Source organism: Ambystoma mexicanum, chromosome 12, assembly GCF_040938575.1.
Source record: "Ambystoma mexicanum isolate Mex_15411 chromosome 12, UKY_AmexF1_1, whole genome shotgun sequence".
In the NCBI taxonomy this organism is placed as follows: Eukaryota; Metazoa; Chordata; class Amphibia; order Caudata; family Ambystomatidae; genus Ambystoma; species Ambystoma mexicanum.
The window spans coordinates 1,251,585,875-1,251,611,155 of NC_090936.1; the positions used below are offsets into that span (position 1 = coordinate 1,251,585,875).

Below are 25,281 nucleotides of genomic sequence, written 5' to 3' on the forward strand. Positions count from 1 at the left end.
AGCTCGGACTGGAGTGTTGAGAGACCTTTAATCAACATACGACAGTACTCCAGCACAGGGTCATGCATTAAGTGTACGTTCAAGAGCTGTGGGTCTGCGGAAGGAGCAGTTCCTACTCTCATGGGCCGACCAGTGAGTATCTTGTGTGCAGACAGTTTCTGTTTGCGCTTGGAATTATTATGCATGGCAATCGGGGGTAGGGGCAATGCTTGGGGCCGTTTAAGCCCGGTTTCTTGACACACTCTAGACAGGCAGCATTTGAGGTCGCTATTTCAGCGTTCTATGTGAGCCTTTGATTGGGGATGATGGGCACAATGGAATTGCTGAGTTATTCAGCATGCTTTGTATTCTTCCAGAAAGATCTGACCTGTAAATTGGGTGCGTTGGTCACTGTTTATGACCAGGAACAGCCTGAATCAGGTTGTGAATCCTGCCAATAGCTTCCTAGCCATTGTGACAGTGTCTGCCCTCCTACACAGGGAGGCTTCCATCCACCCAGAGAACACAACCACGATACAGTAAGAAAATTGCATGTACGTGGGGAGCTGCATAAAATCTGTCTGCATGTTTAAGAAGGAACCATCCAATAGTGGACATGCCAGCAGCTTTGTGGGCATGGCTCTCCCAACTTTGTGTGTCAAACACATAGAACGTCTTTTACAGTAATCTTATGCAATGGTGGTGAGACCGGGGCAATCTGTTAGGCAGAAACCTGGGCAGTTCCCTTAGGGACCACTGCAAAAGGCTTAAGACTACAGGTGTTGGCAGTAAACCTAATTGGTAGCAGTCTGTACCACCCAGATTTACCTGTTAGCTGTGGCTGAGCAGTCGGACCTCTCTCAAGATGAGTAGGGCAGTATACAGAGGATGCACAATAGGGCCAGAAACACAGTGGAGCAAACAAACACTGACCAGAGCTTGGTATCAAAAGCATATAATTATTTATTTAAAGATACACTTATCGAAACACTCAGCACTATTATTGTAAGCAAGTTCAAAACACAGTCACTATTAATATATATACATCCCTTATTCCTTATTAGACATGTCTGTTAACACCACTTATTTCCAGACAGAGGTGAGCGCTTAACTGAAGATGGCACTTCAATACGTTATCAAAAAAGGGAGGGAAAAGGCAGAAATTAGAAAAGCACACAACACTAATACTTTAGAAGCACCCAGCAAGGCAGGAAAGTTCAGAGGCCAGGCTCCCTCTTAGAGAGATCAGAGCACCAATGCGCCCAGGATCACACAGTTTAAGAGGCTTGAAAAAGTCTTGGAGGGAGTTCAAAAAGGAATTAGTTCAGCTCAGAAAATTCAGTTAGCCAGCCTAGGGTCAGCCCAGGTAGTAAGTCGAGGATTTAATAGACACCCCGTACAGACTGTTGCAAGGGAGGCTAGGCGGACACAGTACCTTTAAGATGGAGAGGATCATCCAGCGGGGGCTGTTGTTCCTGGCAGCAGGTGCAAGTCGCGGCGTCCTCCAGAGGAAGAGAAGATCTCGACGTGGAGGAAAGCTGAAGGTCGTTGCACTGCCAGGGGAGAAACCAGCCGTGGAGTTCTCCGGTTGAAAGGTACTACCCTTTTATTTGCGGTATTGGTAAATCGTGGTATTCCGGTTGCCGGGGTGCTTGGCACAGGCAAGGCGGCCACAAGATGATCCGGGAAGGCGAAAAGGCGGGCAAACTGGTTATCCCCACCAGTCAAAGGAAGAAGACTCTCCGGAATGAAGATCTTCTCTGTCGTCGGGAAAGGTGGTGAGACGGTTCAGCAGGGCTCCACCGGTGGTGTCGTCGTTGCAGGTCGGCTCAGCTTCTCCCTCCTCAGATTCTTTGGTCCTGTGGCGACGTCTAAAGTCCCAGTCCCCAAAGCCCTTCTTTTATGCAGAAAACCCCCATTCATCAGTCCTAGCTGTTAATCAAACATGCGGCTCACCACTGGGCCAATCATACAAGAGTGCGACTTGAGTTGCTGAGGCAACTCAGTCCAGGGTGCCTAAACCCCCCTCCCACACATCCTGCAGACCCAGACAGAGTGGCACCACTTTTGGAGGCTTCTGTGTAGAAGCCCGCCAAAAAGTGGAACAAAGGGCTCGACTTGGGTTGGAGTTACAGAGGCGAACACAAACGCCATTTTAAGACCGAGTCCTGGCAAAAAGACCCAGATGGGGAATAAATAACCCGGCGGTATCTTTAACATTGCACCAAAAAGTGGTGCGTTTAAAATGAATGGGAAAATCCCATAGGAAATATTCCGATGGAATATTTCGCGTGGTAACCACTGCCACCAGCCAGAAACTCGACGAGGGGGGACGGCACAGTGCCCCATCGAAAAACAGACCCAGGGGCAATCTAATTACCCCTACCAGTACTGACACAATATGATGGTTTGTACTGGTTCTGTTCCCATTTTAAGACTAGTAAAGTCAATGGTGACTTTACATGCCCTGGGAGACAGTAGTCAGTCCCAGGGTATGGAGTCTATGTTTGGGGGTCACTATGACACCCCTGTGTTACTGCACTGAGGGTGCTGTGTAACACACTTACCAAACACCACATGAAACCCTATGGAGTAAAAGACCCCATAGCCCATAAAACACATTACAAAGTCAAAGGACATTCTCAAATCATGTCTAAAAGTGGGAGAAAAAGGGTATCGCTCTTAGCAGGAGAAAAAAATAAACCCCAAAAATCCAGCAAAGCTGCTGGGGGACTCACTAGGTTTGGGAAATTAGACTTTACAGAGAATTCTCCCTAACACAATCCTGTCTCAATTGACAGTGGCAACCATTGCATTTTTACCTGAGTGCGTAATGCCGTGAGCTTCATGGACCAGGTAGGTAAGGAATACCTTGGAAGCCACCAGGCGGCTATCTGGGGAGCGCCAAAGGGAATCCGCTCTTAACTTACTACTTCGCTGCGCCCAGGTCACATTTTCTGCATCAGGGACTTGGTCTTTGAGTATTGCTAGGCTGACAAGGCAGTCATGATTGTTGGACTGCAATACAAACAATAGTTTCATTAGGAGCAAGGGGCCTGTTTATGGCCGCTGAACGAGCTGCACAGGCCATTGGGGCATTTCCTTGGCCCGGAAAGACGGAGAGGGATTGTGTCCCTTGCAATTAACTAAGGCTGACACGCTTGTTCTATTCAATATAGGAGGGCTGGTGGATGTCTGGTACTCACGCTGCTTCTGGACGACTTCAAAATCGTGCACAACACCATGAACATACCAGGTTTGTGGCTGAATTACCCCTAGGCAGAGTACATGCCCTGGTGAAGGCTAGGAGTTTGGTCGTGGGCAATCAGTACTCTTCTAGGGTTGCATGGACGGTGCATACAGAATACCCTGAGACTAATTCTCCAGTTTCCGATACCCGGAGGCACAAACTGTTTAAAAACCGAATCAGATCTGGGTTTTGCAAGGGGGTGTCTGATAAGTTTGCATGGGGAGACATAAGCGTCTCTAACAATAAAGCTATCATGTGGCTCCCCGTCCTGCTGGGTAGACAGCTGCGAGGCAGGATTCAAGGCAGGGCATTGGTTCAAAGTTACATTGGCTGCTGAGAAAAGCAGTTTCTCATATCTGCTAAGTCTGGTAGTTAGGGAGAAATTTCATTTTTGTGCCCATTCCTTTTAACCTTAGAGGCCCACAGGTCTTTTGTTGGTCTCTGGGCTTTATAATTTGAACTCCTGAGTGAGTGGGAGTTTTTGCTTACTCTCATGTGTTCTTCTGACTAGGATTTTCTGTGTTTATTACTGTTTTCTGGCGTCTGGTAAACTCCATAGGCATCTGCTTTTTGCATTGCGACAGAGCACCTTTTGTGCAGTGCCATTGAGAAGTCCCTTAGACTTCTCTTAATGTTTAACTACATTTTCTTTGGTGAACTGCTGTTCCCAAGAATAATAAGATGACTCCTGTCTTACTTAACTTTTCTTTTGCGGGTCCAGCACACACCACCCTATATGGAGTGTGGGTGGGGGGGGGGTTATATAGTAATTCCTTAACTCACTTCTCATGTAACATTCTGTTACACTTACTCACTTGAATGACTGGTGGCAGTGGTTTCTTTTTTACTACCTTTGTGCCATGTATCTGCAGGCTGAATCCTCAGCTGCGGTACAGCACACAAGGGTGACCATTTTCCCAAAATTGCCCTGTCTTCTTTTCTCACCATGTCTTGCCAGTTAATTTCTTCTGGGCATTTACTCTGTTTGAATCGGTTTGTGTCCTTTGTGTGTTTTTCCTTTGGTGGGCTTCAGCTCTGAAGCCCGCCCAGGCCAAAGTGTGTCTGGAAAGGCAGGAAGGGAGGGAGGGTCCTGAAACTTCCCCGTCCTTTGTCTCTTGGTGTGCCTGAGTGAAACTAGTTCTGATTGGCCGGCTGGCCGTCCTGGGGGGGGCAGCCACCCTGCTGGGTGATTGACAGCCTAGGGCTGCAAATGAATGGGAACTTGCTTAAAAGGCAAGGTTTTTGGGACTAGAGGCAGAGCCAACCATGCAGGACAATATCTGAAGAAGATGTGAAGAGACGCCAGCCGCATCCTCCTGGACCTCAAAGTGCCCGATGAAGCCCTACAGCTGTGCTGACCCAGTTTACGGATCAACTGGGAAGACCTGTATGGGACGACTTCCTCCCTTAGGCTGGTGGGACCAACTAGCCTCAAGACAGTCTATTTTGGTGCAACCCCCGACTTGCTGTGACTTTTCAAGACTGCAGAATCCCAATACCCGGGGTCCCTTGAACAGCTGTGAGTGCATTGTCTTCTGAAGTGCGAATCCGGCAAAATCTTTGTGGGCACCCAAATCCACAAAGAGCTGTTGAATCCAGAGGAAACCATTGCTTTTCTCTCTCTCCCACTCTCCCTCTTTCCTTCTCTTCCTCGCTCCCTCTCTTCCCTTTCGTCACAATGAACAAGGGGCTGCTGCATTGCAACCAGAAGGCATCCAGCTGGAACACATTCTTCAGTTCACAGGTACTGTGGGGTTTGTGGGGTGCTACTCACTTGCACTGGCCTTTCAGTTTGTGCTTCTTCAAGGTGACTCCTCTTGAGTTGCTGTGATTTTCTATTTTAAGACATTTTCTAAAAAGAGAACATCCGAACTTTGAACTGGCCCATTGACTTTGGATGTCCTGGCTTCCAAAAGGCCCCCTTCTGAACCTATTGGCAGTGCTTGTTCCCTTACAGGTTTTAATTGTTGGACACTCCTATTGCTGGGATAAAATACTGCCTGCCTCCCTTTGGGAGAAGTCTGTTTTTGTAGAGTACCACCATGTTCTGATCTAACCCTAACCTTTCCCTGCCTTATACCGCAATACTGCAAAGGTGATACAAAATAAGTGTTATACTGACCTCAAATTACGTTACTCCATGTGCTGGAAAATGTGTAACATATGAATTAATTACTCGCCTGCTTTATTGTTCACTTTTTGAATTGAATCCTAACGGGATTAATGTTGCTGCTAGTTACTGCTTTTTAAAGAATGCTTTACATATCTTTGTATATAAATAAATATTTATTATATAACTTTAAGTGTGCAAGTGTTTACTTGGATACCTGTGTGAACTGATTTCATTGCACAGCTCTACAGGGTTACCAGACATTTGGTCGACCGACCAGACAAATGGTCGAACCAATTTGGTCGAAAACCAAATGGTCGAATTTTTTAAATTTTTTTTATTTTCACCCTTTTTTTTTTTGGGGCGGGGGGTCACGCCCCCATCCCTTTTTGTTTCTAAAAATCCCTTTTTTTAAAAAAACGAAAACCCGAAAAATAAATATATAATTAAAAAAAAAAAATTCGACCATTTGGTTTTCGACGAAATTGCGTCAACCAAAAGTCTTTCGACCAGTTTTCGGTCGGCCAAATGTCTGGACACCCTCTACAGCTCACATTACCCCTCTTAAGATAAACTTGGCTGCTCAGTCACACTACCAACTTGTGTAGTACAGGCCTGTATTAAAAGGTGGGTTACCTAATACCAAGAGATGCGTCTTGTGCAGTCCCACACCAGCTGGACTGCACCAATTCTTACCTAACTGCGAGTTGCACACATGCTCGGTGTTCCCTTTGAGCGTTATGGATTGCACAGAATGGGGGACTGCAGTCATGACAGGGTGTCCGTGTACCAATGTGTCTTTTTTGTCTGTTATGTTAAAGGATATTTATACTGTGCACTATCACCACCTGGCGCTCTGGAGGATCTAAAAAGCAACACAGTGAGTTGTGAGGGCAGGGGGGTGGTCTAAGTTAGTAGGACTGAGCGGGAAAAAGCACAAGAGAGCTGTGATGTGCTGTTGGCAGCTTCAGTTCGGTTTACAACCATTTGCTTTGCGTCAGTGTGCATTGTAGGTTAGTAGTAGTCATGAGCTGTTGTGTAAGGCTATATGTGGTTTGCTTCATTGTTGCTGTTTTAATCAACAGGGCAGCAGCTGCAACGGCTCGCAGAGAAGCTGGGAGTCCAGCCGCAACCGGCTCTAGGTCTTCACTATGATCTAATATGGGCTGATGCTTATCACCCTGCAACAGTGTCAACACTCCTTGGGCAAATCTGTTACATTCATTGTACTATAACACAAATGGTGCTTGCTAAATGGTGACAGCCATCTTCAGCATCCTGGGACCACAGTCGGGGCTCAGGGGTAAAATTGTGAGAGTCTGAAGGGGCTTAACTATGGTGACATACCCTGGGACCTTTCCCCAGCTGAAATTTCATGGCCTAGATATTGCACATGAGGCAGACATAGATTTAGCTTATCCTTCAATGCCTTGTCCGCAGTGTGAGACAGTAGAGCTTGCAGTCTTCGAAGGAGGGGGAGACTAGTAGCAGATCTACGTTCTGCACTAGCGTGGCCTCCCCTTTTGAATACTACGGTCTGTTCTCCCAAATCTTGAAGACGGATATGATATGATATAATGCGCCTATACACAAGTGTTTCAAAGCACAACGAGGCAAGGGAGGAGAAACAAAGGGAGGACAAAGACAATGATCTTACTAGGCCTTGTGACATTGTGATTGTGCAGGGGGAGGGGAAAAGTGTCAGGCGGCGGGGAAGAAGGGCAAGTTCAGAACACAGGATCAAAAACAAGTAGTGCGGCCAGCAGGTGGCAGTGCAAGGGTTAAGTACAGACAATAAGTGCAGGTAAAGGGACTGTAGGGTTGCAAATACAGACCTAAGTGCTAGGGTTGCCAGGAGGCAGTGCAGGTGTGCAACTGGGCGGGCAGGGACCTGGGCCCGAAGTTCAGAGGGTAGCCATGTGATCAGTGCCGTGTCAGACAGGAGATCAACAGGGGAGACGAAGAGGGAAAGCAGTAGCAAAGACAGTCGCCATCCCTGAAGTCCAAAAAATCATTTGTCCTTAAAACCTTCTAGATGCCAGGGAGACAGTTGTCTGGCCCAGATCCTCAAAGATGCAGCCCGAGTCCTGGCGCCATTCATATCTAAACTAATAAATGCTTCCTTCTCGTCGGACATTGTCCCAAGCAACCTAAAAGAATCTTGGGTCTTACCCTTGATAAAAGAAAAACACCATCCTGACCAACTATAGGCCGATTACAACGGTGCCTTTTCTACTTCAAATAATCGATAAAGTTGCATACCTTCAGTTACAGAAGTATCTAGAAATCAACCAGCTCTTAGGTGTCCGCCAGTCAGGCTTTAGGCCTCATCATGGCACGGAAACAGCATTAATCGACTTAAAAACCCAAATTGATGAGCTCATGGACAAAGGGAAAACCGCCTTGCTACTCCTCCTCGACTTGTCAGCCGCCTTTGACCTGGTGGATAATGAAGTATTATGCAAACACCTGGCCTCGGTGGCTCACTTTTCCTAGGATGTGATAGCATGGGTCCAGTCTTTCTTATATTATGTAATAACCTGTAACATGAAGCTTAAAGTAAAGTTTTAACCATCTACAGCCGGTTACCTGAGGGTTAGGTGCGCCTTACAAATAAAATAAGAAAAGAGGAACGTCTTGCGATGCTTCAGGAACCTGAGATGGTTCTGCTCAAGTTTTAGAGAGGCAGGGCGGCTGTTCCAGAGGGAGCTGCCTACAGAAGAGAGATATGTCCCCGACTCGTTGCTTGGAGAGGCGCCTGACCCTCAAGGAGTTGGAGAAGCGAAGAGCAAAAGTAGGAAGATATTTCCAAAGAGAGAGTTGGAGCTATTGTGGTCCCAGGCCCCAGAAGGCCTTTTGGACAGTGTAAAGGGTCTTGAACTTGATCCTTGCAGCCACTCTGAGCCAATGGCGAGATTTCAGGGCTGAATAGCTACGATCCCTGGGCTTGAGGCCAAGGACCAGTCTCGCAGTCCTGTTATGTATGAGTTGGAGAGGGAGGAGAGTAGAAGTAGGCAGATTTAGAAAGAGGCTGTTGCAGTAGTCCAGCTAGAGTGAACCAGAGCTCTAGAGACAGTGAGCTTCTGGCGGAAGGAGTGAAACGGAAGACTACCTCTGAGTAGGCGCAGTTGGTAGTTTGACTTCTTAAAGACGTCCATGATGTGAGGAGAGAAGGCGAGTGTGGAGTCGTAGATGATCCGAGGTTTTTAGCCTCACAGGTGGGAGCAAGAAAAGGCCCAAGGAGGCCGGCCAGAGAGTGGCAGGAAAAGAAGGTGCAGGTGTGCCGATAAGGAGGATCTCCGTCTTACTGGCATTCAGGCAGAGATCATTGGCGGCCCACCACTCCTGGATAGCAGACAGTCAGAGATGAGAGAGGGAGAAGAGGTGGCAGAGGGGAGCCTGAAAGCGAGCTGGGTGTCGTCTGCATAGCACTGAAAGTTGGAGCAGAGAGCAGCAATGCGGTGGGCGAGCGGTGCCAGGTATTGGGTGAACAGCCAGGGAGAAAGGTTAGACCCCTGAGGAACACCACAGGTAGAGAGAGAGGTAGAGGAGAGGAAGGACCCAAATTGGGCCTGGGAGGGTCGGTCCGAGAGGAAAGAAGTCAGCCAAGCCAGAGTCTGATCAGCGATACCCAGGTTATCACAGAGCCGTTTGAGCAGGATGAGCATGGTTGACCATGTCAAAGGCAGAAGAGAGATTAAGTAAGATGAGGACATAGGGGAGATTAGCATCGAGGTTAGAGAGCAGGTTTTCACAAATGTTCAGGAGAGCAGTTTCCGTGCTTCTGGATGCTCTGAAGCCAGACTGATGGTCATGGAGACCCCCAACAGATTCAGTGTGAATATTGAGCTGGGAGATGGCCAGCTTTTGCAGAAGTTTGCCCAGGAAAGGAGTGATGGCGATCGGGCGATACTTAGCTGGATCGGAGGGGTTAGCTGAGGGTTTCTTGAGAAGAGGGTGCACAAGAGCATGCTTAAGGGGGGGGAAGGGAAGGTTCCAGTGGCGAAAGAGTGGTTGCAGAAGTTGGCCAAGGCTGGAGCGACGGTGTCAATGTGGTCCTTGATGGTTTTGGAAGAACAAGGGAGAACCTGTTTTGACGAGGCTTTCATAGATCGGACTTGTCTATAAACATCAGTAGGGGTGAAGGGAGGAAAGGTAGAGAAGAGAGAAGGGAGGAGGGTGGCCAGATGAAGAGGAGAGAGTGGAGGGAGAAGCAAGAGAGGACGAGAGGGTGGACGGGATGCCCTAGATTTTAGAGATGAAATGAGAAGCCAGGGCCGTACAAACGTTCCTCGATGTGAGAACACGCAATATCTTTCGATAATTAGCAGCTATAGATAGTTAATACTGGGCACCATACAACGTGCAGACAAGCTGCAAACAAAGATTGTGATAAGCAAAGAATCACTCTGGTGTGCACCAGTTATCAATGTGCGCCCGGAGTGAGGGATAAAACAGCCAGACAGCTGTAGGGGATATTTAAGCTAATCGGCGGGAGAAGGTTGCCATCCTTGAAAGACTTCTGGGAAGGGGTACACATCAGAGGTACTCCCTGCGGAAGCCCGAGGGTTGGCAGTGTAGGAGAGGGCTAAGAAGCCAAGGAGGAGGTAGAGGGTGCCAGAGAAGTGGCAGGGTGGTGGGGTCCGAGGCAAGGAAGCTGAAGAAGCGAGAGAAGGGACAGCGGAGACGAAAGAAAATTCATTAGGTGCCGGAAGCGTCCATCAATGAGGAGGATGTTGGTCTGAGGGCCTTTACCAAGACGGTGCCATTCAGGTAAACATTAATGATGACCTTCGAGGAGTGGAAAGAAGCCAGGAGGGCCTCCCAACGGGTGCCACCATTAATGGGAGAGTAAGAGAAAGGAGGGAGCAGATAGCCCATATGAAGAGTCCATAGTCAGGCGAAGGAACGACAGAGGATGTCGGTGAGGGTCTGACTGGAGGAAGCGCTGATGTAGGTATCGACGATTGGGAGACCTGGGTTGGAGACCAGGATATCTTTTTGAACCTCTTCCTACCAGATTTGGTGTGAAGGGTACGATAGTCAATAGAACGCAGTTGGAGAAGATAGTAGAAACGGAGAGCACCATAGATGATGCAGAGGAGGGGGAAGAGGAGTTTGAACTTCTTCCTACCAGGATCTAAAGTGGGGCTTCCTACATACCCCTTAGGAAGACGAGTGGATGTGCACTGTGTAGATTTTTGGGTAACGGATACTGTCTGGATATTGAGAGAAAGGCTGAGCACAGATCAACAGTGAAATACTTGGCTGTGTACAGAATGCAGGACACAATGGTAGCCGGGTGGGACACAACGGGAAATGCTGGTAACACAGCAGTTAACTGCATGCACATCCTGAATGAAACAAACCTCTTACCGTTGCTTCGTTGTAGGCAGAATTTGGCTATTACACGGGCTGCAAGTTGGCACAAAGATACCTTTGTTGAGAAGGGATTCTAGTGCAGGACGAATGCCTTTTTGCCTTTCTAGAGATAGGGTACTGTGGTACACACAGCAGAGTTTTGACTGCGTTCAGGGTAATTTTAACTGGCTCAGCACTGAGCATGTAGGCAGATTTGTTTGCGTGAGTTAGACCGTAAATTGATAGGGACTCGATCCATTTCTCCTTCATGCGCTAAGGGAGGGTAGGCGTGGCCTCCAGATTTTGAATCCGTCATTTCCTGTAGAACAGCCAACACCTCATGCCCTTGATGGGCGAGTATGTCGGAATATAACTTTGGGAGAACAATAGAAGGAATAGCTCAACTTGTATAACAAATCTAACCCAAACAAGTTCAGGGGGGAGCAGGGACTCAACAGGAATGCATGGTGGTCCAATATAGGACCCAACGTGACCGTAAGAGGGAGGGATAACAGGTTGAGGTATTGAAGTACATCCAATCCCAACGCCATTGACAATGTCATTAGAGGGCATCATATGTGGAAATTCAGAAGCTTTAGTGCTGAGTGTGGGGCTCCAGTGTCAACCAAACCTGATCCCTTTTGCCCAGCAATAGTGCAATCGATATAAGGAGCAGCAGGAGTAAGTGGAATAAGTAGTGCAACAAGTCCAGGAACCCCTTGGCAATCCCAACGTGTGCTTGGCGCTGATGGTGGGGGGGGAAGTTTGTCAATATGGTCATACTGTATATGATCTGCATACTGAGGCCAATTCGGACAGTCCGCTGCATGTGTTTGCGTCATCTGTCGTTATTCTGTCCGTGTTTGTCTGCATGGGGAGCACTGTTGGGTAGAATTTTATTTTTGTGCAATATTCTCCCCGCTTGTGAGTCCCTCAGCACATTTTACTGGACTCTTGGATTTTTGAGCAGTTTTCATGAGTGAGGTCCACTTTTTTGTCCCCACTCACCCAGTCTTTTAGTCTACCTATGGGAACCTTTTTTTTTTTTTTAACCCTTTTGGTTGCATATTTTGCAGACCTACTTTGCTCCACTTTTTAAGGCATCTGCAGTTTATTATTTCAGGGAACATCACTTTCTGTGCATTGTTGCTGCAAGCTTTTTTGAGCTTCCCTTTTTATTTTCCTTTTGATAACCACTGTTTCCAAGGACAGGGGAATGCTTTTTATCCGACCTATCTTTATTTTGTGTAATCAGCACACCTCACCTTATGTGGAGTGCTGACGGGACAAAATATGTCCCTTTTTCCACTTCTCCTGTAACTTTCTAGTCATAATGACACGTTTATCTGAGTAGCTGGCAGTGGATATTTTTATGACCTATTTTTAGTGAAACTTACACGCAGGCGGCTGCTGTAGCTGCAGTAAGGGACACATGGGCCACCATCGTACTAAAATGGTGCCTTTCTTTTATCACCAACGCTTGATGACTTGTCCTTTGAGCCACCTTCCGCCGTGCTGGGCGAGGGAGGTCTTTATAGTTCTTTTCTCTTTAGCTGGCTTTCTTACGAAAGCCCGCCAAGGCTCTGAGTGCCTGAAAGGACAAGAAGTGGGGCAGGAGACAGAAATTTCATCTGTCTTTGTCCTGCTGTGTGGCTGCCTGGATCCAGTTCAAACTGGGAGGTGGCTCTCCATTTGGACAAGCCAGTCCCCCAATTTGCATGTATGGCTTGAAAGGCGATTGGATGTTACAGCCATATTTCCTGCATAAAGGTGAGGGTCCTGGAGCAGAAAGAGAGCTGACCACTGGAAGTGAAGAATCGATGAGGAAGAAGGAGACACCCCCAGCCACTTCAGGCAACCAGAGATGCTTTCTGAGTAACCGCTGCTGTCTGACTCTTCCTTCCATGAGAACTACGAAGAGGACGACTCTCCCTTAGACTGGTGGGACCAATTTGTTTCAAGACCACCCGCTTTTTGAGCTGCCCCATGACGAGCGGTGACCTTCACCAGCTGCAAACCGCCAATACCCTGGGACCTGCGGCCAATGTGCAGTACATTGTCTTCCAAAGATTGAATCCTCACAAATTTTTGGTGCACTACTTGCAGACCACCTGCGGCAAGATTCCACTCCTTGAAGTCCCCTCACCAGAGCGCTGGACCGAGAAAGCAAGACGAATCGACTGGGCAAATTGGGTAAGGAGTCTAAGCACACACATGTACTTTGTTGGAAATAATGCAAGAACTGTACGCAGTATCCGAGAGGAGGTGCAAGATGTGGCGAAATGTGCACCGAAATTCAGGGGGTGTTTTAAGATGGTTTTACGTCCTGATGAAGGCCTATTTCAAGTAAAGAATGGGGCACTACCGTGTGTAGATGGACCCATTAATAGGAGCCGGAACAGTTGTCTCTACATATATTTTCATATTTATTGTACGACAGGCATTGTTTTCAAGTAGAAAAGCCGCTCCTGTGTGTCTGCTGCCTGTTTTGTTCAGTGAAAGAATTTGAATAAGATTAAGAATGAGGACAATTCACGGAGATTGTGAAGGCAGATGAAATCTAAACCAGTAAAAATGTGTATGGATAAATGTGTAAGGCGATTTGATATAAATAAAACAAAATCATGTTTTGTACTAAGCAAAGTGTGCACACGTTTAATTATAACCAATTAAAGACAGGAACCGGCTACAAGTGTTAAGAGTACCCCCTTTAAAGATGGTTGGTGTACATGAGCAACTTTCTTCTCTAGTGCTTTGCGCCTTATTCTTATTTTGTCTAAATTGAATGTTCCTTCCTGCGGAAAGCGTCTTGGTGACTCATTCTACATATATTCATGGTATTTATCCAGAAACGTACAGGCTTTGGGCGAGTAGTGTGTAAACATGAAATGAACTTGACTTCCTTTAGAAAAAAATTGCCACTTCCGTAGACTGACCTGAACCCATTCTCGCAGGGATACGACAAGGACTTATTGCAGAGCTACGTCTGTACCTAACGTTACCGGTGTCGGGTGCCATTGTGTCCCAGGGCTGGCGCAGCGGTTTCGCCTCCTAGCTGACTGCTCTGCCATGTCTCTCTAGAGGCTTAGGTAGAGATCCCGGACTTCTGCTCCTCCCCGTTAGACATTTCAGGGACGCCTGCAGGTGTTGATAGAATTCAGCTGACTGTCATTCGCAGTCGGTGCCTGTGATGCTGGAAATGCATCGGAGGGACAGGGCCTCCGTATCCTTGTCCTTTACTGTTTTTATCGTGTGGTCTGTCATGTTTTCCACGCAGGAGTTCACGTGGGACTCCTGGCGGTGCATCTCTCTCTTTTGGTTTGGTGAACAGACCCATGGGATACCCTTAGGGCAATATTTTACAACAAGAGATAAAAGGAGTAGCTTATTGACGCCTGGATTCTACTCCAACACCAACATTATAGACAAAATCTCACTTTGGAATCCAGCCGTCCGTCTTTCTCTTAAGACCCCTATGCACTATCCTGCTAAACCCGGTCCATGGACCAAATAGGTACAGAGTCAAGAAATGTTGAGATATTCCTAACCAATTTATTAATATATCAAATAACAATTCATATTATAAACATACAGTGCAATAAAAAATGTGTAAAATCTTGTGCACATTTCTTAAACCATCTATACAAAAAAAATTAAAAACCATGTAAATGTACCTTAATCACCCCACAACAAACTACACTGCCTATACAAATCTAATCCAATACAATTTTAGACAGACCTTAACCCTAATAATGTGCAAAACAAAGCAACAATGTGCAAAACGAAGCATTGGTAAGTAGCATTCTGGAATCCTTTAATCATGAGTTATTCCAAAATTGACCTTGTATAACTGTGATTTTCTACCCCATATATGTGCGACTGGGGTGAACACAACACTTAGTGAATTGTTAGCCGACACCACCTCTATTTATGGTGCCTTACACAACCCAACATGTTTCATTCATAGGTTACTAAACATCACTTTTAGAACTGATCTGCAATTACAATGAATCATTGTAGACCAACATCAGTAGTTAACTGGCCCGTTTTTAGCGGTCTTTCACTGTAGTGCTTCAAACCTTACACTAGTCCCAAGAGTTCACAGTAAAACTTGAGCTTGGTAATTGGGGGAGCGTCTTATTAGTAGACTACGACCACCCTTCTATGCATTCCCGTGCGTACGTGACTTTCAATTGTAAAGTCAGCCTGTGCTGCTGCCTCTCGCGTGTTCATCAACCGCAGTTCGCCACTAGCAGCGCATTGCACGCGTCTCAGTCCTTCTGGGTCAGAACTGGTGATTTGCTTCTCTCACGGCCCGGTGTATTTCCTATTTCCTTAGGGCACCCATGGGTAGGGGTACAACCCTGTGCCCCTAGTGTATGTTTTTGTGCACCTGTGTGTGACCCACAGAGCAGGGTATGGGCTGGGGGCAGCTCTGTGCTGCAATGACTGGTGCCCTGAGCATCCTCCATTTTGGGATGCCCAGGCCCTGTCATTGGGAATCGGTACATTCCGGATGGAGACAAAATGGCCCCCATGGCCTCTTGCCTTCCATCACCTGTTACCTTGATCTTCCTGAAGTCCCGGGAAGCCCTGCCTCTGTCCCTTCCCCCTGACTGGCTGTTGGGTGGAAGTTCTGTATATGGTAGTGTGGGGAAGTGCCGACCAGACTGGCTGGAGCCTTCTCAACGACCGTATGTTGTGGGTACGCCTGTGGGTGGGACCTGGGTGAATGGAGTGTGTGATGAATATACATTCTATGTAGTGGCTGTCTAGTATCTGGTGTTTGACACAATGGTTGAGACAGCTCTGCCCGAAACCGGTATCAATGCAGCTTGGAGTGTTGAATGGCTCGGTATTTGTCCCAATACACATAACTTGTGAGTGTCTGGAGAGAAGTGAATGGCCTGAGTACCTTGTGTGCCTGATTGGCTGCCTGCCTGCATGAATGCCCGTAGTCGTGATTGGATGCTTGAGTATGACCCAGCGGAATGAATGGGAGATCAACAGTATATCTGGGGACCCCTCACTGCTAGGAATCATGTTCAGAAGCTGAAGTCCACTACGACGAGTAACTGAAGCTTGATACTGAAGCCCTGCGGGACGAGGAGAATTGCTTTTGCTCTCCTTCGCAATCGGAAAGCTGCTGTGCTTCAAGAACTGACCCAGAGAGGACCTGGTAAGACGCCCTCTTCCCGAGCTACGAGGGACCATCGTGCACAGCTGATCTTTGCCTAAGCTCCCTGGTAGACAGACCTTCCACAGGCTGCAGACCCGATATGGGGATTGCTGCAGAACTCCAAGGAGAAGCGCCCGGACTGTTGTCCGCCACTGTCGCCGACCGCCGTCGCCGACTTGAGCCGCGGTGCTCCCATTGCCTAAGAACTTCCTGATCCAAGGACGCTCTTGTCCGCATCGTCGCCGCTGTATCCTGCTGGGGAAGGCCTGACCGTCGACGTGCCGAGGAGCATCCACCGGTGGGTTTCCTGCCACCCAAAGACCATAGAGACGCCAACGACTCGACGCCCTTGCTGGGCCACAGTTCTTCAACTCTTTGCGGTCCAGAACTATCTACACCGAGGTGCCTTGCACGCCTCTTCCTGGCAGGACATTTACGCTTCCCCCCGTCAACGAGCACCGCTAGGAACGACGCAGCCATTTAACCGTCATAGCTCGACCTGTTCTCTGTCGGACGTTCGACCCGTGACTCCTGCCTGAAAGGGAGGACGCTCAAGAAGGGCTGTCGATTCCCCGATGAGGAACGCACCAACGCCAGGTACTTTGGGGTTACAGAACTATTGGAAAGTCTAGTGTGAACAATACATGGACTGGGCTTGTATGCTTCTTCTACAGGTTGCCCAGGTGGGGGGGGATCTCCACACAGAGCTGGGTTTAACGGTAGTTACCAGTATTCTGTCTATTGCTCAACCATCTTTCTTTCCTTCCTCTCTACTGCTGGTTTCCTCTTTATTTTGATCTGTGTGTCATTCGGACCATATGCACTTTAAGGAGATCTAATAACGTTAGTGGTACCACTTTAGAATTGTACATATTTACCATTGTTGATTTTCGGAGTACAAAATGAGTTATCGTGATCGTGTATATGACTTTGAATATTAATTATATAACGACTGTTTTAAACGATAGTGTGTGGACATTCCTTCGTGGGTGCTCGGGGACTACACTGTACTTAAGAACTAGCTTGCATCAACTCCCGAGAAGCTAGGCCTTGATTGCTCGACTACGTTACCATAATAGAGAATCTTGGCTGGGGTCTCTGTGCCTCCCCTCTACCATATAGAGAGCGGGAGTGCAGATCCCCCACCCTCCCACCCTCCCCCCCCTCCGGTCTTTACAGTGCCTTCTGCAGAGCACTGTTCAGCTTTCTCAGAGGCAAGGGTAGTAAAGGGTTGAAGACAAGATACATTAATGGTGGGGACAAAGTCTGTTCCAGCGCCTGTACTAGAATAGTGTGAATACAAAGTTTGGGTGGCACACAGAGCTACAATAGTGCGGCTGGGTCTTGATAAAACAATTGCGGGGCTCTAACACCATATCTTTTCTTTCCATGCATGCAAGGTTCTCTCATCCCAGTCCGTCCCTGGTTATACACTACTCTACTGTGACCTGCACAGTGGTCTCATCTCATCTTGAACTTTACTCTGAACTTTTAACTGCGGTGGCCAAACACTTTTACTCCTAGGTTCTAGGACAACTGACAGTTTCCAGATGTGTGACTTCAGAAATCTTTATTCCCCCCCCCCCCCCCCCGACACACATTTCCACAACCCTTTTCAGACAATATTAGACGGGACATGGGACTGCAATTACCTACATTCGCCAACCTGTGATTTTTTGCAGTCTGCTTTCCTTCCGCGCCTGCTCTGTCTAGTCCCCATAATACCCAGGCGCATCTACCAGTTCTCCCCACTGATTAAATCTTCTCTCCCGGGCCCAATGGGACCACTGGGAGTCATGTCTGGCGACCCTCGAGTTAGACTGCAGGGCAGCGGAAATCCAACGTCTCGGGCACCAATCTTGTTGTGGAAAATAACCGGAGTCTATTGCGGTGGGTTAGTGAATGGTTTTATTACCAATAGCAAAGCCACATAACAACAACAAACTAACCGCGGCATGATACTTGGCGAAAACAACCCCCGCAATCCTCGGTGCGCTCGGTTTCATACGGCAGCGTACATATGCATTTCAATGGAGATGGAGTTGTGGATATGAGACAAACAATGTTGCTGGTAGGAGACTCAGGCAGTGGCTGTGTTCTCACCCTCAGGACAGTACAATCCGGCAGGAAGACCTATAATGATACCGTAATTCATGCAAGGTAGGCTTCTTCTACAGTTCTCACAGTTCAGGTAGGCAAGCCACTTACTATATAACTTCTGTCTGCTAAAGCAGCCTTGCCTAGAACACGCTTGTTTATGTCAAAAGGGAAACCCGTCAGAGATGAGTTGTGGAGGTGAGCGTTGCTACACACTAGGTGATGAAGCTGTCGAGGTAATAGCATGCGCAATACAACATAGGGCTCACCTCACTATGGCAATAAGGACTTGTTAAACCTTGTAGTTTGCATTAGCAGCACAGTATTCTAATGCAACCTGGGGTCAATTTATTAAAATAGTCAAACCCCAGGTTTCCCCACATAAGGCTGTAATGTCTCGGAGTCTCTCACCTTTCAAGCCCAACCTTTTTGCCCTTTCCTCTCCACTCCCCAACATCCCAGTGCAGGGTTTGCTGCGCTGCCTCCCCTGTGCTTGCCTGTGTCGATCTGCCACACTAAGCCTGTTTACTGTGAACCTTAGTATTTTATAAGATGCTGCATTACAAGAGTGGTCGTTGTTGCAGTTTTATTTTCTCTCATTGATCAAGACTGACCGGCTCAGAGCTTTTAATTCTTTACACATGCATAGCATCCATTTTCTGTATGTTTGCTCCGGACACCAGTTGTCTTCTGTCGTCTATTTCTGCAAGCAGGAACTTTGACATGGCCAGGGTATTCGTTTCCATTCTGGGGTTGTGAACTGTTGGGGAGAATTCTGAGAAATTTGCTAATTCCCTTCTGCCTTTGAGTCCCCGAGCTCTTTTGTTAGACTTAGGACGTTTAATTCTTATCCTGAAGAGAGTGAGACCTTTTCTCCCCTCTCTCATGCGTTTCTCTTTGATTTAAACACTGTTTCTTTTGGTTGTGGAGTATAACAAACTCCATAGGCATCATCTGTTACATTGTGACGCACAGCACCTTCAGTGCAGTGGCACGGGCAAGTCTTTTAGATTTTTCAAAGGTTTAAATAACTTCTCTGGGATAAACTACTGTTTCCAAGAGCAGTAAAGTGAAATTGACTTTACTTACCTTTTATAACTTTGTAGACCCAGCACACACTATCTTACGCTGGAGGGGTTACGTAGTATCTCCTTTTGTCTACTTTCTCATGTAACATTTTTATGTTACCCTTCCTCCAATTAATAGCTGTGGTTTACCTTTTCCTACCATTGTGTGTTTAACCATGGGCTGCGTTCACAGCTGGCCCCGGTCTTCTTTTTCCGCCATTTCTTGTTGTAAAGGTCCTTCTTGAGATTTTCTCTGCACGCCAAACCAGGTTTGGTCCCTTGGTTCGTTTTGTCTTTGATGGGGTTCACTGCTGAAGCCTGTCTCTGTCTGGCAGGGCAAGAAGCGAAGGAGAAGCCCAAAACCGCATGTGCTTGGTTTCCTTGGTTAAAGGAATGCACCCAAAGGTGATTGGCTGGCTGGCTGTCCTTGAAGTCTCTCACTGTGTGAGTGACAGCTAGGCTGCAAACGAATGGGAAAGACTTGCATAAAAGGCGAGGCCTTTTGCAAGGAAGGCAGAGTCGACCACTGGACGAAGCTGCAACTCCTGGACTGTTGGTTTGCTAGGTGGCGCCCTGCTGCAGTGCTGAAGATCCGAATGTGCCTTGACTAGACAATCCCTGCAAAGGACAACTTCTACCCTTGGGTTCGTGGGACCAATCGACCCAAAGATGAACTCGACTGGAAATCCTCTCTGCTGGCTTTACTTCCATTGCTGATGCAGGAACCGAGTGCCAGGGGACAGGAACACCAGAATCTAATGCATTGTTTTTAAGCCGGACCCGAGCTCCAGGAAGATCCTCCGGACTCCCAAGCCTAAGTCAGCTCAACAGAGTGCTGGACCCCAGACGCAAGGAAAGCCCACAAGGTGTCTAAGAACCGCGGTGGTGCGATTTGCGAGAAGCTGAAACCGCAAAGTGCTGCTAATCTGAAGTTTGCCCATTGCTCAGCCGACCTTCGAATCGTAGTGCAGGAGTCTCCAGACATCTTCCCTGTTGTCCCCACGACTGAGGCACAGGAACAACAGGATCTGCCATGCTAGCACAGTAACAGAAGCCAGCTGGAACCATATCTTCACACCCAAGGTACTGTGAACTAAGGGGTACTTACCTCTTGTTAGCTTGCCTGTTCTCAGTTGAGACTTGCAGTTACTGCCTTCTGCAGAGTTGCTTGCAGCTTTGCCCTTTACAAACTTCCCAGCTTGTGGCCCAACAGTGATTTCTTTTTCAATAAACCTTCTTAACTTTGTGCAAGACTTTTACCAACCTTCAAGAAGTGCCTCCGCTCCCCTAGACTTTGCTCAATTGCCATTTTCTGTCCTGGCTCATCTAACCTCTGACTTTGTGTTTTAACCATCCCTCCAAAAAGGCATTCATACCTTACTTGTATAGCTGGGAAAGGGTTAATCTACATTGCATTGGGGGGCTCAAAAGTGCTTACCTGTGTGGAGAAACTTGTTAACCATTGTTTCCTTCCCTAAGCTTTTGCTTTTTGCCACAACGTCAGTATTACCATTTACTTGTGAAAAGTGATATATAAATGTCCAGAGTGCCCTAGCAATTGAAGTCGCCTCAGGGTGTAGGAAAATCTGTGTGCCATCCCAAAAGGGTGTCTACTTACCTTATTGAACTGAAGGAGTCTATGTTGAAGTGTATTTTTATTGTTGCCAATTGCTCCCTTCTAAAAAAAAAAAAAGGCTTATTTTAAAACTGTCTGTTAAACCCCTCTAGAGATGAGCCTGGCTTCTCAGTCACTCTACCAACTTGTGTAGTATAGACTTATACCAAAGGTTGGGTTCAATATTGCCAAGAGGGATAAGGCTGGTGTAGTCTCCCACAGGGTTTCTGCCGACACTCTTGCCTAACATGAACCTTGTAGCTGTTTTAATGCTCACTCATGTTCCGATTTGCCCCTTTGTGTGAGCGGTTACTACTATGTTTGTCTCCATTGGGAGAATGGCTTGCTGTCTCAGCTGCTAGTCTCATAGCAGCAATTTCTTCCACAGGAATCTTTTCTGTGTTTAATGAGCTCATTTGACAAACATTTTTAGAATTCATTGACGATAAATGCTGCAAGAATGTAGTGTGTGAACTTGTTAATTTGGAAACTGTTTTCTGTAGACTTTATATGAGCACCTCGGAGAGCTGCTGGCTGTTCTGATTACGTTGGATGAAATCATTGAAACCCACGCAACAATGAAAGACCACTGGACCATGTACAAAAGGTACCAAGACTTCTCTTTAAGGGGGCGGTTGCATGTTTTTGGCAGATTGTTTACATTAAAATGCAGGGCAGAATGTGTAATGTGTGTTAGTGGAGAGTGTTTGTTTTGTTGCCAGTGTTGTTTGGTTTATCCAGTACTAGGACAGGTTAAATTGCAATCGAGAAACAATGTAGGTAGAAAAAGTGACATTCTGCCCATAACCTCCTATAAAAAGACCTGCTATGTGGAAACAGTCATTCACTTTGAGAATCCAACAACTCAAGTAAGACAGTAAAATACACCATTAGGATCGAGCACACTCTATGCAATAAAAATACCAGGAAGTATTACTATTATTCTGCTATTGTACACATATATACATTCACACACGGTCCTGTGACACCTCCGAAGGTTCAAGAGGGCAGGAAAGGTGTGTAGAGGTCTGGACTGCTTGCTCCCACTAGCCCAAGGATGCAAGCACTGACTAGGCACTTCAGGAGGTCCATCCCCGGTACTTGGCTGGAAGCAATACTGGAAGTCTTCATAGCCATCCGTGTATCTTCAGAGGGCTGTAACTCTTTGTAGTAGTCTAGGTTCCTATGATGATCTAAAGAATAGCTGCAGGTGCCCTCCTTTTTCTCCTAGATTTGTGCCAGGGTCTCCCCCGGCCCTCCAATGTGAAGGATCTGCACCATTCAAACTGGACAGGCTCTTGCCCCTCCTCTGACCAGCACCAGACCTCCCCGTGGCCTCAGTGTGGATTGGGACCAGACACTCCTAGTCTCCACATATGGCCAGATGCACACACTGCCGCTTTGCCCATGAAAAGGCATTTTTATATGGTGTTTTTCTTTAGTGTTTTTCACTCAACATGTGCACCTTTGCATCTTATCACAATGCATTTTGAGTATGATGCACTCAAAAAGCCTGTGCCATGCATTTTCCATCCCAGCTTTCACCATCGTTGGCCGCCTTCCTGCATTCTCAGTGCAGGAACTACTGATGACTACTGACGTCCTTTGGGAACGAAGCAGTAGCTCATTACCATGCCTAACCATCATCGAACTACATCCTGCCAGTCATCTAAGGCCAAGCAAGGGAATAAGCAAGCAGCTGGTTGGTTCGTCTCTGAATGCAGGCCAAAGTCAATAGACCTCCTGGTAATTGCCCAAAATGTTGTCTTCAGAATTCCGACTCACGAAATTCAGACTTTTTTCTTTTTCCGACACCGGGGTATGGGATATAATAGTAGTATGGGGGAGATGCAGGGGGTCTCACCCCGTATATGTATCTGGTGTAAAGGGGGTTTAAAAAAAATCACAATTTTCAGCCGTTGGATTTCTGGGGGTCGTAGTAAGGCCCGATCACAGTTGCGGAAAGAATACAAGGATCTTCTAGGCAAAAAGAAAAAGGCCCCATTGATATCTAGGTGGGGGCACATGAATGCAGCCATACAAAACAAGATCAAGCCTTTTGGAAACTAGCTTATTGGGGTGATAACAATGAAGGTACTCCCCTTGAATTTGCAGTTGCGATGGACAGCTGGTCCAATCGTTTCTCTGCATTATATAAGGAAGACAGATTGGAGTATAGCTGCACCTTGAGAGAGAAAATACATTCCTTCTCTCCCTCGCATTATGAACAGGCAATACCGAACATTTTACCTGCAAGGAAGTAGGGGGTGCTGTGTCTGCCCAACATATTAAGGTAAAGCCCCAGGGGCGGACAAAGTCCCTGTGGATGTGTATAAATACGAGCCGAGATATTTCATCAATTTCCTCACCTCCTGCTGTCCCCTCCTGTCCCCCCTTGGCTACCTTGCCCTCTCTCTCCTCCTCCTCCTCTGCCCCTCCTAGGGCTCTTTCTCCTCCGCAGGGCATACCTCTGATCTGTACCCCTCCCAGAAGGTCTTTAAGGCTGGCAACATTCTTCATATTTCCACTTTCAACTCTCGCTCTGCCGTCAAACACTCCTCTGACATTTGCCACCTCTTGAAGAACTAGACCTTGAGACTTGCTTCACGGCCAGCTCTGTCACAAGCTTTGACACTGTCCTCCCTGATGGCAACAAGATCCACTCTGCACCCAGATCCTCCCGGTCCGGTGGGGGTGGGGGGCTTAGCCCTGATATTTCCTGAGTGGATTCCTGCCTCTGTCATTCCCACTCTGACCTACTCCTCTTTTGCATGCCTTGTCTGTAGGCTTTCTCTCTCGCCTACCCATTCTCTTACTGTGGATACCATCTACCGGCCTCCTGGTCAAATCGCATCATTTCTCTGAGTGGGCGGACCTCTCCTCCTCCCTCCTGGCCTCTACCACTCAACCCCTCCTCCTCAGTGACCTCAATATACATTTAGACTCCCCTTGTTCCTCCTCTGTACTCTTCTGCGACCTCTGCGACTCCCTCTCCCTGTCCATCCTCCCCTCTGGCCCGACTCAGTGCAGGGCAAACACTCAATGTCTTGATCTCCTCTGACCTCCCCCTCTCCATCCCTCTGACCACTCCTCTCCCGCCCACCCCCCCCAAGCCAAGCCTACCCCAACACTTCCACCTACCTTCTTGGACATCCGGCCCATGAAGCGTGTGTCAGTTGAGGATTTAGCTGCCACTCCAGCCCCCCCCCCCACCTCCACCTCTGGCTGTCTCACATCCTGACACAGCCCTGTGTCTGCTCTACTCTTCAATTTCTGATACCCTTGATGCTCTTGCCCCTGTCATGAGGATCTGTTTGAAGTCCTCTGACAAACTGGCCTGTCGCCTGCTACAAAGGCAATACAGACTTTCTGTCCTCACCAAGAAGAGAGTCCACAATTAAGCCTGTGTCTCTGCGGAATCTAACAATTCGGCCGAACTTTAAAATCTGCAAGGAGCTGGCCAACCCTGCTGCAGTCTCTACCCCTCCTGTTGCCTCCCAGGCTCTTTGCAATGCCCTTACCTCTCACTTCATTAAAAAAACCCAGGACATCCTGTCCACCCTGTCCACCCCCATCCCTCCGCTCCCCTCTCCATCTGTGCTTGCTGACCCTCCTTTAGCCACCCACCATCCTTCTTGTCCTTTCCCCTTTTCTCCCCTGATGAGGTTGCTAGACAAGTCTGATCTATGAAAGCCTCGTCAAAACAGGTTCATCCCTGTTCCTCTAAAACCATCAAGGACCACATTGACACCCCCTCGCTCCAGCCCTTGCTGATTTTTGCAACCACTCCTTTGCCTCAGGATCCTCCCCCTCCCCTCTGAAGCACTCCCTTGTGCATCCTCTTCTCATGAAACCCACAGCTGATCCTTCTTGTCCTTGCCCAATTTTCATTTCTCCCTTTCTGGGCAAACTCCTGGAAAGTTGGCCATCTCTCAGCTTAACCTTCATTCCAATTCTGTTGGCTGTCTCCGTGACCACCAGTCTGGCTTCAGAGCTGCCAGAAGCACGAAAACTGCTCACCTGAACATCCGTGAAGATCTGCTCTCCAACCTTGACTCTGACATTCCCTCTGTCTTCATCCTCCCCCATCTCTCTTCTGCCTTCGACATTGTCAACCATACCATCCTGCTCAACCGTCTCTGTGAAAACCTGGGTATCACTGATAAGACGCTGACCTTTTTTCTCTCTGATCGACCCTCCCAGGTCCAACTTGGGTCCTTCCTTCATCTATCATCTTCTCTACCTGTGGTGTTCCCCATGGGTTTAACCTCTCGCCCTGGCTTTTCAACCAATACCTGGCAACTCTCACCTACTGCATTGCCATTTTCTGCTCAAATTTCCAGTGCTACCCTGACAAAACTCAATGCATTTTCAGGCTGCCCTCGGCCACCTCCTCTCCCTCTCTCATCTGTGACTGCCTAACTGCCATTCAAGGTTGGTGTGCCGCCAATGATCTTTGTCTGAATGCCAGCAAGATGGTGATCCTCCTCATCAGCACACCTTCACCATCCTTTCCCCTCACTCTCTGGCCAGCTTCCCTTGCCCCTCCTCCTAACCCCACCTGTGAGGCTAAGAACCTTGGGGTCATTTTTGATTCCACCCTTTCCTTCTCTACCCACATCT

The 25,281-nt window shown here is 47.7% G+C and overlaps 1 protein-coding gene across 4 annotated transcripts in view; it reads left to right on the forward strand.

The window, feature by feature from the left end:
- The window catches only part of WASHC4 (WASH complex subunit 4), a 1,230,387-nt gene that overhangs the window by 201,761 nt on the left and 1,003,345 nt on the right, over positions 1-25,281 (forward strand). For all 4 annotated transcript variants that reach the window (XM_069629940.1, XM_069629941.1, XM_069629942.1 and 1 more), the window contains one exon: positions 21,162-21,265. In XM_069629940.1, coding sequence (XP_069486041.1) covers positions 21,162-21,265 — 104 coding nt within the window. The remainder of the gene's footprint in view (positions 1-21,161; positions 21,266-25,281) is intronic.